Source organism: Cherax quadricarinatus, chromosome 99, assembly GCF_038502225.1.
Source record: "Cherax quadricarinatus isolate ZL_2023a chromosome 99, ASM3850222v1, whole genome shotgun sequence".
In the NCBI taxonomy this organism is placed as follows: domain Eukaryota; kingdom Metazoa; phylum Arthropoda; class Malacostraca; order Decapoda; family Parastacidae; genus Cherax; species Cherax quadricarinatus.
The window spans coordinates 6,241,317-6,256,660 of NC_091390.1; the positions used below are offsets into that span (position 1 = coordinate 6,241,317).

The window sequence follows — 15,344 nt, forward strand, 5'->3', positions numbered from 1 at the left end:
ATCAAATTCATCTTCCAAATTAGCTAGCAAGGCGGGAACAAGGACTCTCGTGAACAACGCAGTGACATCAAAACTAACAAGTGTTGATATTTTGCAGTTTGTCGATGAGATCATCATTGTTTTTTAAGTGGGCTTCAGAAATATTGCCAAGCAAAGGAGTTAGCATTTCTACCAACCATTTTGACAAGGCATATGATGCCGATCCTACCGAACTAATTATAGGTCTGGCTGGAAAACCTGGCTTGTGGGTTTTAATCAAACTGTACATGTAAGTGAGTGTTGCAGATCTCGCCGATAATTGCTTAATTAATTCCTCATTACCTCTCAGTAAGGTTCTAAGTTGTTTATTAAATTTACTATTAACCTGGTCCAAAGGGTTCTTATTAAGGGAAACGTACGTATCCCTGTCCTCTAATAATATTATTAGAGGACAGGGATACTTACGTTCCCCTTAACCTGGTCCAAAGGGCTCTTATTAAGGGGAACGTAAGTATCCCTGTCCTCTAATAACATTATTAGAGGACAGGGATACTTACGTTTCCCTTAACCTGGTCCAAAGGGTTCTTATTAAGGGGAAGGTAAGTATCCCTGTCCTCTAATAAGATGAAGTCGAGGATCTTTCTCCATTTCATGGTACGACTTAATAAATCTTTGAGGACAGTTCGGTTCCACAGGTTCGAGCAAGACTCCATGTACCATGCCTTTGCAGATGTTGAATGTTTCAGGGAATAGGTCCCATTGTTTTTCCAAGTTGGAAAAGGATTTGGCGAGGTCAATATAACTAGTACCCCCACTAGTAGGCGCGAAACTTAACCCGTATTCTAATGCAGTCTGCTGGTCCCGGGTAAGTTCAACACTAGACAGATTAATAGCAAATTCCGGGTTAACATGTTGAAACCAGGCATTTTGTGCGATGAGATTATTTAGTTTCCTAGTATATAAACATTCCTTGTATATATTTATCCTGCAGTTTCTGAAGGTTGAACCAGAGTTTGCCTCAGAATTATGTAGGACGAATATATGTGACTGGTTTCCTTGTTTTTGACTGTCTTCCCCCTTTAAATGCGTTTATTTATTTTAATGAGCCCGATCGACACCATGCCTAACCCTTCTAGGGTAGGGTAGGTGCCTGAGCCCGAGCTTTCAGCTCATAAGACTGTCATTCCCATTTGCTCCCTTGGGGAGGGGATGGCAGACCAGAGAGGCCTAGCTTGTGGCTAGGCCTGGGGACAGTTGGTCCCAAAGATGAGGAGGTACTTGTGCCTCCTCCCATGGGAGACTTCGGACTCAGACACTCCCTAAAGAGGGAGCCAAGGCCGGGCCACCACTTGGAAAAGGCCCGGGCCGGGAGAATACCGGCTAATATTTAATAATAATAATTAATGAGCCCTGGTTTCCATTATATAACTTGTAGAAGTCCCTCATATACAGGACCGTTTTCTCTCATAATTTAAGGGACAAGTTGACCTTGGGATGCCTGGTCATTGCCGGTGCTCTCTTTTCTCCCTACAATATTCTCTCACTCCTGTAAAGGCGCTCCTCTGGGAACGTTATTTGCTAGAACTCCTCCTCTTTTCTGCAATTTTGCAAGCTCCTGATGATTTGTTGATTGCAGCACGAAAGGCCTAGAGCTATTATTCTACTCCCCCCGTGGTTAATTTGTGTGTGTGTGTATATATATATATATATATATATATATATATATATATATATATATATATATATATATATATATATATATATATATATATGTCGTGCCGAATAGGCAGAACTTGCGATCTTGGCTTAAATAGCAACGCTCATCTTGCCATATAGGACAAGTGAAAATTTGTGTATGCAATAATTTTGCCAAAATCATTCTGAACCTAACGAAAAAAAGTATATTTCACTGTTTGTTTAGTATTAAATTATTAAGATAAGATAAGATAAGATAAAATTTCGTTCGGATTTTTAACCCCGGAGGGTTAGCCACCCAGGATAACCCAAGAAAGTCAGTGCGTCATCGAGGACTGTCTAACTTATTTCCATTGTGGTCCTTAATCTTGTCCCCCAGGATGCGACCCACACCAGTCCACTAACACCCAGGTACCTATTTGCTACTAGGTGAACAGGACAACAGGTGTAAAGAAACGTGTCGAAATGTTTCCACCCGCCGGGAATCGAACCCGGGCCCTCCGTGTGTGAAGCGGGAGCTTTAGCCACCAGGCCACCGGGCCACCTAAAAAAATCTAAAATATATTTAGTTGGGTTAGGCTAAAATAAATTGTTCTTGTTATAATAAGGTTAGGTAAGTTTTCTAAGTTTCTTTTGGAGCAAAATTAAACATTTTTACATTAACATTAATGAAAAAAATATATCTTTAAATGTATAAGAGAAAATTTTAAAAAGGACTTAATTTTAAATGAGTTCTTGCTAACTGACCAGTTTTTACATATTCGGCACGATATATATATATATATATATATATATATATATATATATATATATATATATATATATATATATATATATATATATATATGTGTGTGTGTGTGTGTGTGTGTGTGTGTGTGTGAGAGGAGCCTCACAGCAGCCAGATGCCCAGCAGTAAGGGAGCCACCCCAGCTATGCAGATCTGATAGCAGCCAGAAGCTTTCAGATGGTATCACCCTTCAAGCCTGGACAGACGGTAAGCAGGTAGTGTGGGACTGTACATGTACATCTACCTTGGCTGATACCTATCTCAAATACACCAGGGAGGAAGGAGGGGCAGCTGCCAGCTTCAGGGAGTCCCAAAAGTCTAGAAAATATGGAGAACTTGCCCATCATTATAAGTTTGTTCCCATAGGCTCAGAGACTCTTGGCTCATGGGGAAAGAGTGCATCTAAATTCCTTAAGGAGCTGGGAAAAAGACTCATCAAGGTACCTAGGGATCCCAGGGCAGCTAGTTGTCTGTTCCAGCGGCTCAGAGCTGCTGTTCACAGGGGTAATGCCTGCTGTATTTTGGGTTAATGCATGCAGGTATTCATGTGAGTACTGGTATTATTGGAGAGTACTGGTATTATTCGTGAGTAATTATATCAATTGTGAGGACTGGTATTAATGTGAGTACTGTTATTATTGGTGAGTACTTATATCAGTGGTGAGTGCTGGTATTATTGGTGAGTACTTATATCAATAGTGAGTACTGGTATTAATAGGGAGTACTTATATTAGTGGTGAGTACTGGTATTATTGGTGAGTACTGGTATCATTGGTGAATACTGGTATTGTTGGTGAGTACTGGTATTAATGTGAGTACTGATATTATTGGTGAATACTGGTATTATTGGTGAGTATATCAATTGTGAGTACTGGTATTATTGGTGAGTACTAACCCAGTACTGGTATTATTGGTGAGTACTGGTATTATTGGTGAGAACAGGTATTATTGGTGAGTACTAACCCAGCACTGGTATTATTGGTGAGTACTGGTATTATTGGTGAGTACTGGTATTGTTGGTGAGTACTGATATTATTATTGGTGAATACTAACCCAGTACTGGTATTATTGGTGAGTATAGTATTGGTGAGTATATTTAATTATTGGTGAGTACTGGTATTATTGGTGAGTACTGGTATTATTGGTGAGTACTAACCCAGTACTGGTATTGTTGGTGAGTACTGGTATTGTTGGTGAGTACTGGTATTGTTGGTGAGTACTAACCCAGTACTGGTAATGTTGGTGAGTACTGGTATTGTTAGTGAGTACTAACCCAGTACTGGTAATGTTGGTGAGTACTGGTATTGTTCGTGAGTAATGGTATTGTTGGTTAGTACTGATATTGTTGGTGAATACTGGTATTGTTGGTGAGTACTGATATTGTTGGTGAGTACTGATATTGTTGGTGAGTACTGGTATTGTTGGTGAGTACTGGTATTGTTGGTGAGTACTGATATTGTTGGTGAGTACTGATATTGTTGGTGAGTACTGGTATTTTTGGTGAGTACTGATATTGTTGGTGAGTACTGATATTGTTGGTGAGTACTGGTATTGTTGGTGAGTACTGGTATTGTTGGTGAGTACTGGTATTGTTGGTGAGTACTGATATTATTGGTGAGTACTGATATTGTTGGTGAGTAATGGTATTGTTGGTGATTACTGGTATTTTTGGTGAGTACTGATATTGTTGGTGAGTACTGATATTGTTGGTGAGTACTGGTATTGTTGGTGAGTACTGGTATTGTTGGTGAGTACTGGTATTGTTGGTGAGTACTGATATTGTTGGTGAGTACTGGTATTGTTGGTGAGTACTGGTATTGTTGGTGAGTACTGGTATTGTTGGTGAGTACTGATATTGTTGGTGAGTACTGGTATTGTTGATGAGTACTGGTATTGTTGGTGAGTACTGGTATTGTTGGTGAGCACTGATATTGTTGGTGAGTACTGGTATTGTTGGTGAGTACTGATATTGTTGGTGAGTACTGGTATTGTTGGTGAGTACTGGTATTGTTGGTGAGTACTGGTATTGGTGGTGAGTACTGATATTGTTGGTGAGCACCGGTATTGTTGGTGAGTACTGGTATTGTTGGTGAGTACTGATATTGTTGGTGAGTACTGGTATTGTTAGTGAGTAGTGATATTGTTGGTGAGTACTGGTATTGTTGGTGAGTACTGATATTGTTGGTGAGTAATGGTATTGTTAGTGAGTAGTGATATTGTTGGTGAGTACTGATATTGTTGGTGAGCACCGGTATTGTTGGTGAGTACTGGTATTGTTTGTGAGTACTGATATTGTTGGTGAGTACTGGTATTGTTGGTGAGTACTGATATTGTTGGTGAGTACTGGTATTGTTGGTGAGTACTGATATTGTTGGTGAGTACTGGTATTGTTAGTGAGTAGTGATATTGTTGGTGAGTATTGGTATTGTTGGTGAGTAGTGATATTGTTGGTGAGTACTGGTATTGTTGGTGAGTACTGATATTGTTGGTGAGTACTGGTATTGTTGGTGAGTACTCACATTGTTTGTGAGTATTGGTATTGTTGGTGAGTACTGGTATTGTTGGTGAGTACTGACATTGTTGGTGAGTACTGGTATTGTTGGTGAGTACTGATATTGTTGGTGAGTACTGGTATTGTTGGTGAGTACTCACATTGTTTGTGAGTACTGGTATTGTTGGTGAGTACTGGTATTGTTGGTGAGTACTGACATTGTTGGTGAGTACTGGTATTGTTGGTGAGTACTGATATTGTTGGTGAGTACTGGTATTGTTGGTGAGTACTGGTATTGTTGGTGAGTACTGGCATTGTTGGTGAGTACTGATATTGTTAGTGAGTACTGGTATTGTTGGTGAGTACTGGTATTGTTGGTGAGTACTGATATTGTTGGTGAGTATTGGTATTGTTGGTGAGTACTGATATTGTTCGTGAGTTCTGATATTGTTGGTGAGTACTCGTATTGTTGGTGAGTATTGATATTGTTGGTGAGAACTGGTATTACTGGTGAGTGTTGATATTGTTGGTGAGTACTTGTATTGTTGGTGAGTACTGATATTGTTGGTGAGTACTGATATTGTTGGTGAGTACTGATATTGTTGGTGAGTACTGGTATTGTTGGTGAGTACTCACATTGTTTGTGAGTACTGGTATTGTTTGTGAGTACTGGTATTGTTGGTGAGTACTGACATTGTTGGTGAGTACTGGTATTGTTGGTGAGTACTGATATTGTTGGTGAGTACTGGTATTGTTGTTGAGTACTGACATTGTTGGTGAGTACTGATATTGTTGGTGAGTACTGATATTGTTGTTGAGTACTGACATTGTTGGTGAGTACTGATATTGTTGGTGAGTACTGGTATTGTTGGTGAGTACTGGTATTGTTGGTGAGCACTGGTATTGTTGGTGAGTACTGGTATTGTTGGTAAGTACTGACATTGTTGGTGAGTACTGACATTGTTGTTGAGTACTGACATTGTTTGTGAGTACTGGTATTGTTGGTGAGTACTGATATTGTTGGTGAGTACTGGTATTGTTGGTAAGTACTGACATTGTTGGTGAGTACTGACATTGTTGGTGAGTACTGGTATTGTTGGTGAGTACTGATATTGTTGGTGAGTACTGGTATTGTTGGTGAGCACTGGTATTGTTGGTGAGTACTGACATTGTTTGTGAGTACTGGTATTGTTGGTAAGTACTGACATTGTTGGTGAGTACTGGTATTGTTGGTAAGTACTGACATTGTTGGTGAGTACTGACATTGTTGGTGAGTACTGGTATTGTTGGTGAGTACTGATATTGTTGGTGAGTACTGGTATTGTTGGTGAGTACTGGTATTGTTGGTGAGTACTTGTATTGTTGGTGAGCACTGGTATTGTTGGTGAGTACGGATATTGTTGGTGAGTACTGGTATTGTTCGTGAGTTCTGATATTGTTGGTGAGTACTGGTATTGTTGGTAAGTACTCACATTGTTTGTGAGTACTGGTATTGTTGGTGAGTACTGGTATTGTTGGTGAGTACTGGTATTGTTGGTGAGTACTGATATTGTTGGTGAGTACTGGTATTGTTGGTGAGTACTGGTATTGTTGGTGAGTACTGATATTGTTGGTGAGTACTGATATTGTTGGTAAGTAGTCACATTGTTTGTGAGTACTGGTATTGTTGGTGAGTACTGGTATTGTTGGTGAGTACTGGTATTGTTGGTGAGTACTGATATTGTTGGTGAGTACTGGTATTGTTGGTGAGTACTGGTATTGTTGGTGAGTACTGGTATTGTTGGTGAGTACTGGTATTGTTGGTGAGTACTGATATTGTTGGTGAGTACTGATATTGTTGGTGAGTACTGATATTGTTGGTGAGTACTGATTTTGTTGGTGAGTACTGATATTGTTGGTGAGTACTGATATTGTTGGTGAGTACTGATATTGTTGGTGAGTACTGATATTGTTGGTGAGTACTGATATTGTTGGTGAGTACTGATATTGTTGGTGAGTACTGGTATTGTTGTTGAGTACTGATATTGTTGGTGAGTACTGATATTGTTGGTGAGTACTGATATTGTTGGTGAGTACTGGTATTGTTGGTGAGTACTGGTATTGTTGGTGAGTACTGATATTGTTGTTGAGTACTGATATTGTTGGTGAGTACTGGTATTGTTGTTGAGTACTGATATTGTTGGTGAGTACTGATATTGTTGGTGAGTACTGATATTGTTGGTGAGTACTGATATTGTTGGTGAGTACTGATATTGTTGGTGAGTACTGGTATTGTTGTTGAGTACTGATATTGTTGGTGAGTACTGATATTGTTGGTGAGTACTGATATTGTTGGTGAGTACTGATATTGTTGGTGAGTACTGGTATTGTTGGTGAGTACTGGTATTGTTGGTGAGTACTGATATTGTTGGTGAGTACTGGTATTGTTGGTGAGTAGTGATATTGTTGGTGAGTACTGGTATTGTTAGTGAGTAGTGATATTGTTGGTGAGTACTGGTATTGTTGGTGAGTACTGATATTGTTGGTGAGTACTGGTATTGTTGGTGAGTACTGATATTGTTGGTGAGTACTGGTATTGTTGGTGAGTACTCACATTGTTTGTGAGTACTGGTATTGTTGGTGAGTACTGGTATTGTTGGTGAGTACTGATATTGTTGGTGAGTACTAACCCAGTACTGGTATTGTAAGTACTAACCCAGTACTAGTATTACTGGTGAGTACTAACCCAGTACTGGTATTACTGGTAAGTACTAAACCAGTACTGGTATTACTGGTAAGTACTAACCCAGTACTGTTATTACTGGTGAGTACTAACTCAGTACTGGTATTACTGGTGAGTACTAACTCAGTACTGGTATTACTGGTAAGTACTAACCCAGTACTGGTATTACTGGTGAGTACTAACCCAGTACTGGTATTACTGGTGAGTACTAACCCATTACTGGTTTCACTGGTAAGTACTAACCCAGTACTGGTATTACTGGTAAGTACTAACCCAGTACTGGTATTACTGGTAAGTACTAACCCAGTACTGGTATTATTGGTATTAACCCAGTACTGGTATTACTGATAAGTACTAACCCAGTTCTGGTATTACTGGTAAGTACTAACCCAGTACTGGTATTACTGGTAAGTTTTAACCCAGTACTGGTATTACTGGTAAGTACTAACCCAGTACTGATATTACTGGTAAGTACTAACCCAGTACTGATATTACTGGTAAGTACTAACCCAGTACTGGTATTACTGGTAAGTACTAACCCAGTACTGGTATTACTGGTGAGTACTAACCAAGTACTGGTATTACTGGTAAGTACTAACCCAGTACTGGTATTACTGGTGAGTACAAACCAAGTACTGGTATTACTGGTAAGTACTAACCCAGTACTGGTATTACTGGTGCATAATTGTTTTGTAGAATATTTGTTTGTCTTACCTGAGCCTGCGGCTAGCAATAACAGCCTGGTTGATCAGTCCTTGATCCACCTTGAGGCCTGGTCTCAGACCGGGCCGCGGGGGCGTTGACCCCCGAAACCCTCTCCAGGTAAACTCCAGGTATGTCACTGACGGGGTAGGAAGTGTCAGTGGGCACTGACGTCATACATGGCAGTGTTGATCTTACCTGAACACATTCATGATGTCACTGACGGGGTAGAAAGTGTCAGTGGGCACTGACGTCATACATGGCAGTGTTGATCTTACCTGAGCACATTGATGATGTCACTGACGGGGTAGAAAGTGTCAGAGTGGGCACTGACTTCATACATGGTAGTGTTGATCTTACCTGAACACATTCATGATGTCACTGACGGGGTAGAAAGTGTCAGAGTGGGCACTGACTTCATACATGGTAGTGTTGATCTTACCTGAACACATTCATGATGTCACTGACGGGGTAGAAAGTGTCAGAGTGGGCACTGACTTCATACATGTAGTGTTGATCTTACCTGAGCACATTGATGATGTCACTGACGGGGTAGAAAGTGTCAGAGTGGGCACTGACTTCATACATGGTAGTGTTGATCTTACCTGAACACATTCATGATGTCACTGACGGGGTAGAAAGTGTCAGAGTGGGCACTGACTTCATACATGGCAGTGTTGATCTTACCTGAGCACACTCAAGATGTCACTGACGGGGTATGAAGTGTCAGAGTGGGCACTGACTTCATACATGGTAGTGTTGATCTTACCTGAGCACACTCAAGATGTCACTGACGGGGTATGAAGTGTCAGAGTGGGCACTGACTTCATACATGGTAGTGTTGATCTTACCTGAGCACACTCAAGATGTCACTGACGGGGTATGAAGTGTCAGAGTGGGCACTGACTTCATACATGGTAGTGTTGATCTTACCTGAGCACATTCATGAAGATGTCACTGACGGGGTAGAAAGTGTCAGAGTGGGCACTGACTTCACAGATAAAACGCTCCTGGCACCTCACTGTTGATATCTGTAAAAAAACAAATGACAGAAATGTTTCAAACATTTATTGATATTCTAAAGAATGATTCGCGACGTGATGATTCATGTTTTAGGTAATTATTTATCCTTGATGAAATGATTCATCCAAGAGATAATGATTCATCATTGTGGTAATGATTCATCATTGTGGTAATGATTCATCATTGTAGTAATGATTCATCATTGTTGTAATGATTCATCATTGTGGTAATGATTCATCATTGTGGTAATGATTCATCATTGTGGTAATGATTCATCATTGTGGTAATGATTCATCATTGTGGTAATGATTCATCATTGTGGTAATGATTCATCATTGTGGTAATGATTCATCATTGTGGTAATGATTCATCATTGTGCTAATGATTCATCATTGTGGTAATGATTCATCCGTTAGGTAAAGATTCATCGATGAGGATATGATATCCATGAGGAAATGATTCATCTCTGATGAAATGATTCACTTTTGATGTAATGATTTATCTTTACGTTGTAATGATTCACTGCTTAAAAAATGATTAAATCATGAAATAATGATTCAATTATACAGTAATGATTCATTCAAGGGGTAATGATTCAGTCAAGGGGTAATGATTCAGTCATATGGTAATGATTCAGTCATATGGTAATAATTCAGTCATATGGTAATGATTCAGTCATATGGTAATAATTCAGTCATATGGTAATGATTCAGTCATATGGTAATGATTCAGTCATATGGTAATAATTCAGTCATATGGTAATGATTCAGTCATATGGTAATGATTCAGTCATATGGTAATGATTCAGTCATATGGTAATGATTCAGTCATATGGTAATGATTCAGTCATATGGTAATGATTCAGTCATATGGTAATGATTCAGTCATATGGTAATGATTCAGTCATATGGTAATGATTCAGTCATAATAAAAAAGGGAATACGAAAGCAAAATAAGATTACTAGGTTATATTTACTAGGAATTCCAAGATTAACGCAGCAGGTATATAAGTAAGTTTATTCAGGTATATAATAAGTTTATTCAGGTATATAAGTAAGTTTATTCAGGTATATAATAAGTTTATTCAGGTATATAAGTAAGTTTATTCAGGTATATAATAAGTTTATTCAGGTATATAAGTAAGTTTATTCAGGTATATAAGTAAGTTTATTCAGGTATATAATAAGTTTATTCAGGTATATAAGTAAGTTTATTCAGGTATATAAGTAAGTTTATTCAGGTATATAAGTAAGTTTATTCAGGTATATAAGTAAGTTTATTCAGGTATATAAGTAAGTTTATTCAGGTATATAAGTAAGTTTATTCATTTATATAAGTAAGTTTATTCAGGTATATAATAAGTTTATTCAGGTATATAAGTAAGTTTATTCAGGTATGTAAGTAAGTTTATTCAGGTATATAAGTAAGTTTATTCAGGTATATAAGTAAGTTTATTCAGGTATATAATAAGTTTATTCAGGTATATAAGTAAGTTTATTCAGGTATATAAGTAAGTTTATTCAGGTATATAAGTAAGTTTATTCAGGTATATAAGTAAGTTTATTCAGGTATGTAAGTTTATTCAGGTATATAAGTAAGTTTATTCAGGTATATAAGTAAGTTTATTCAGGTATATAAGTAAGTCTATTCAGGTATATAAGTAAGTTTATTCAAGTATATAATAAGTTTATTCAGGTATATAAGTAAGTTTATTCAGGTATATAATAAGTTTATTCAGGTATATAAGTTTATTCAGGTATATAAGTAAGTTTATTCAGGTATATAAGTAAGTTTATTCAGGTATATAAGTTTATTCAGGTATATAAGTAAGTTTATTCAGGTATATAAGTAAGTTTATTCAGGTATATAAGTAAGTTTATTCAGGTATATAAGTAAGTTTATTCAAGTATATAAGTAAGTTTATTCAGGTATATAAGTAAGTTTATTCAGGTATATAAGTAAGTTTATTCAGGTATATAAGTAAGTTTATTCAGGTATATAAGTAAGTTTATTCAGGTATATAAGTAAGTTCATTCAGGTATATAAGTAAGTTCATTCAGGTATATAAGTAAGTTTATTCAGGGATATAAGTAAGCTTATTCAGGTATATAAGTAAGTTTATTCAGGTATATAAGTAAGTGTATTCAGGTATGTAAGTAAGTTTATTCAGGTATATAAGTTTTATTCAGGTATATAAGTAAGTTTATTCAGGTATATAAGCAAGTTTATTCAGGTATATAAGTAAGTTTATTCAGGTATATAAGTAAGTGTATTCAGGTATGTAAGTAAGTTTATTCAGGTATATAAGTTTTATTCAGGTATATAAGTAAGTTTATTCAGGTATATAAGCAAGTTTATTCAGGTATATAAGTAAGTTTATTCAGGTATATAAGCAAGTTTATTCAGGTATATAAGTAAGTTTATTCAGGTATATAAGTAAGTTTATTCAGGTATATAAGTAAGTTTATTCAGGTATATAAGTAAGTTTATTCAGGTATATAAGTAAGTGTATTCAGGTATGTAAGTAAGTTTATTCAGGTATATAAGCAAGTTTATTCAGGTATATAAGTAAGTTTATTCAGGTATATAAGCAAGTTTATTCAGGTATATAAGTAAGTTTATTCAGGTATATAAGCAAGTTTATTCAGGTATATAAGTAAGTTTATTCAGGTATATAAGTAAGTTTATTCAGGTATATAAGTAAGTTTATTCAGGTATATAAGTAAGTTTATTCAGGTATATAAGTAAGTTTATTCAGGTATATAAGTAAGTTTATTCAGGTATATAAGTAAGTTTATTCAGGTATATAAGTAAGTTTATTCAGGTATACACAAATACAGTTACATAGATTATCATACACAGCAGCATATGTGTAGACAACCTGGGATAACCCAAAAAAGTCAGTCAGAGTGACTTATTTCCATTGGTGTCCTTTTACCTTATTATTATAATACAAAGGTTATAATAAGATAAGATAAGATTTCGTTCGGATTTTTAACCCAGGAGGGTTAGCCACCCAGGATAACCCAAGAAAGTCAGTGCGTCATCGAGGACTGTCTAACTTATTTCCATTGTGGTCCTTAATCTTGTCCCCCAGGATGCGACCCACACCAGTCCACTAACACCCAGGTACCTATTTGCTGCTAGGTGAACAGGACAATAGGTGTAAGGAAACGTGTCGGAATTTCCACCCGCCGGGAATCGAACCCGGGCCCTCCGTGTGTGAAGCGAGAGCTTTAGCCACCAGATAACATCTTATTATCATACTAAAAAGACTATCTACTACACGAGGGCCATTAAGACTATCTACTACACGAGAGTCATTAAGACTATCTACTACACTAGGGTCATTAAGACTATCTACTACACGAGGGTCATTAAGACTATCTACTACACGAGGGTCATTAAGACTATCTACTACACAAGGGTCATTAAGACTATCTACTACACGAGGGTCATTAAGACTATCTACTACACGAGGGTCATTAAGACTATCTACTACACAAGGGTCATTAAGACTATCTACTACACGAGAGTCATTAAGACTATCTACTACACGAGGGTCATTAAGACTATCTACTACACGAGGGTCATTAAGACTATCTACTACACGAGGGTCATTACTAGGAATAAGGTAAAATTACACGTGTGTAGCTAAAAAATAGAAAATCATTCCCCTCCCTTTCTGTAGCTACATTCATCAGACACCTTTTGGCACTCTTCTTGAACTGGTTCATGCTATGACTGGCTTTGACATGTGCAGGTAGTCTGTTCCATTCCTTTATTGCTGTACAATAAAAGGTGTTTGAAGCCTGGCCACTGACTGTGGGTACTACAAAGTTGTGCTCTCTCCCCCTAGTACTATGATTGCTTTGGTTCACAACCTTGACAAAATTGACAGCAAGATATTCTGGACATTGTTTGTGAGCAATTTTATAAACATGATTTAGTTTCAGTTGTTTTACTCTGTCTTCAACATTCAGCATATCCAACTGCTGTAATTCATCCTGGCCTACATGTTCTCTTGGTCCCAGGTCCAGGATGAATCTTACAATTTTGTTCTGGGTGATTTGTAGTCTATCTTTCAGTTTTTTGTCAAGGCAGAGTACCATGAAGAGCAAGCGTAATCCATATGGCATTGTATAAGGGCTAGACATAGGGTCCTGCGAGCCTCAGTAGGTAGACACTGTGCTTGTCTATACAGGAACTTCAGTCTGGCATTCGCTTTCTTTACTACACTGTTCCCTTTCAATTCTCCTGACATGCACGGGTCAAAGGGGATTCCCAGATATTTTACTGATGAAACCAAAGTGATGGACTCCCCATTACACTGGACATTAAAATTATTTACCCTTCTCAGTTTATGTTTCGTTCCAAAGAGAATGACTTCAGTTTTCCCGAGGTGTAATGATAGTTTGTTGTCTACTAACCATTTGCTGCAGTACTCCAGTTCCAGTGTTAAAACATTAGCAATATCTTGTGGGACTTTACCTGTCACTAACAGAGCACTGTCATCTGCACACAGGAGTTTGCACTTGACACTGATAGGTATGTCATTAACATTGCAGAAGAATAATAAGGGACCCAGAACACTACACTAGCTGGCAAAACCACACACAGCATCTTGTTATGAATACCAATAACAGGTTTTAATCTAGTCGTGATTGCTGTTTGCTTGGTAGATGTAATCAGTAACATCTATTATTTCCATGATCCTCTACAACATGTGACCATTACGTTACAATTACATGTCTCTTACCTTGGGTCACTTCTACCATTTTGGTCTACCACAACCATTTGATTACTACTGTTTCCGTTATCAACGTTGTCAGTAAACTAATTACCTCAAGATGAGCAAAGTAGATGTAGAGTTTCCTTAAGGATTGTTTATATGAAGGCTGCCAGATGAGGTCCTCCGGCAGTATGTCATCCTCCATTATACTGCTCAAGTGTGAGACTCGTCCTTGTACTGAAGACAGGGCCACGTCACCATCCATGTTCCTCAACTGGAAGGTTCGTGCAAATGCAGGTCCAGGTCCTGGTACGAGGCTGGGCAGTGCCACTGAGGTTGGCACGTAAATTTGAATGCCTGTGAAACCACAGTAACAATAATATTAGTATATAACTGTATTCTTTTTAGCAATTCCAAATTCGTAATGAGCATTAAGCATTAATAACATTAAAGGCTCTATCCTCTGTACGTTCATTGTAAACCGCTATCTGACCACTTTGGCTGCTGGTATTTACGACAGCATCAGTAACATTGTGGAAAGCAACAATAAATTCTGAGTGAACATGTTAAAAAATGATCCAGAAAATGATTCTATGGAATGCAACATTAACACTTTTTAAATCATTAAAAAACTCTAGATATGCATCGGTCACTATACAGAGAAAGGAATCCTGTGTCCCATAATCCAAGCTTTCTTTTCTGCATTAAAAGTGCAAGATATAGTAGAGTGAAGGCATAAGTTTCAAATGCACTTAAAATCAGCACTGACGAATGGAAGAAAATTGAGAGACACAAGTTATCACATGGAAGCTAATATCCCAATTAGAAGTGTCTTCTTCGCTGATAATAAGACCAGAACAATAGCTTCTTCATATCTGAGCCTCTTGCCAAGGAACTTCTTAAGAACATAAGAAAAGGCCCATGTTAGGTAGGTCCAACCCCACAAAAAGATTCTCTCTTCAATTACAGTCCTTGAATTTGTATTAATAAAGCCACTGAACGGTGAAACGTCTACAGTCACAGACCGGGCCGTCACAGACCGGGCCGCGGGGGCGTTGACCCCCGGAACTCTCTCCAGGTAATACCCAGATGTTGCAGAAGTGTCTAATTGTCATCCAGTAGGTACTGTATTTCATCCACGTACAGCTACGCTACCTGCCAGTTTGTTACACTCACCCACAACTCTATTACCAAACCAGAACTTCACTATATA

At 37.8% G+C, this 15,344-nt stretch overlaps 1 protein-coding gene across 1 annotated transcript in view; it reads right to left on the bottom strand.

Moving 5' to 3' along the window:
- LOC128704770 (uncharacterized) overlaps positions 1–15,344 on the bottom strand; it is a 60,457-nt gene that overhangs the window by 9,694 nt on the left and 35,419 nt on the right. Inside the window, exons 3-4 of the mRNA XM_070105418.1 lie at positions 14,244–14,488; positions 9,310–9,407 (exon numbers count right to left, since the gene is read on the bottom strand). Of these exons, the coding sequence (XP_069961519.1) occupies positions 9,310–9,407; positions 14,244–14,488 (343 nt within the window). The remainder of the gene's footprint in view (positions 1–9,309; positions 9,408–14,243; positions 14,489–15,344) is intronic.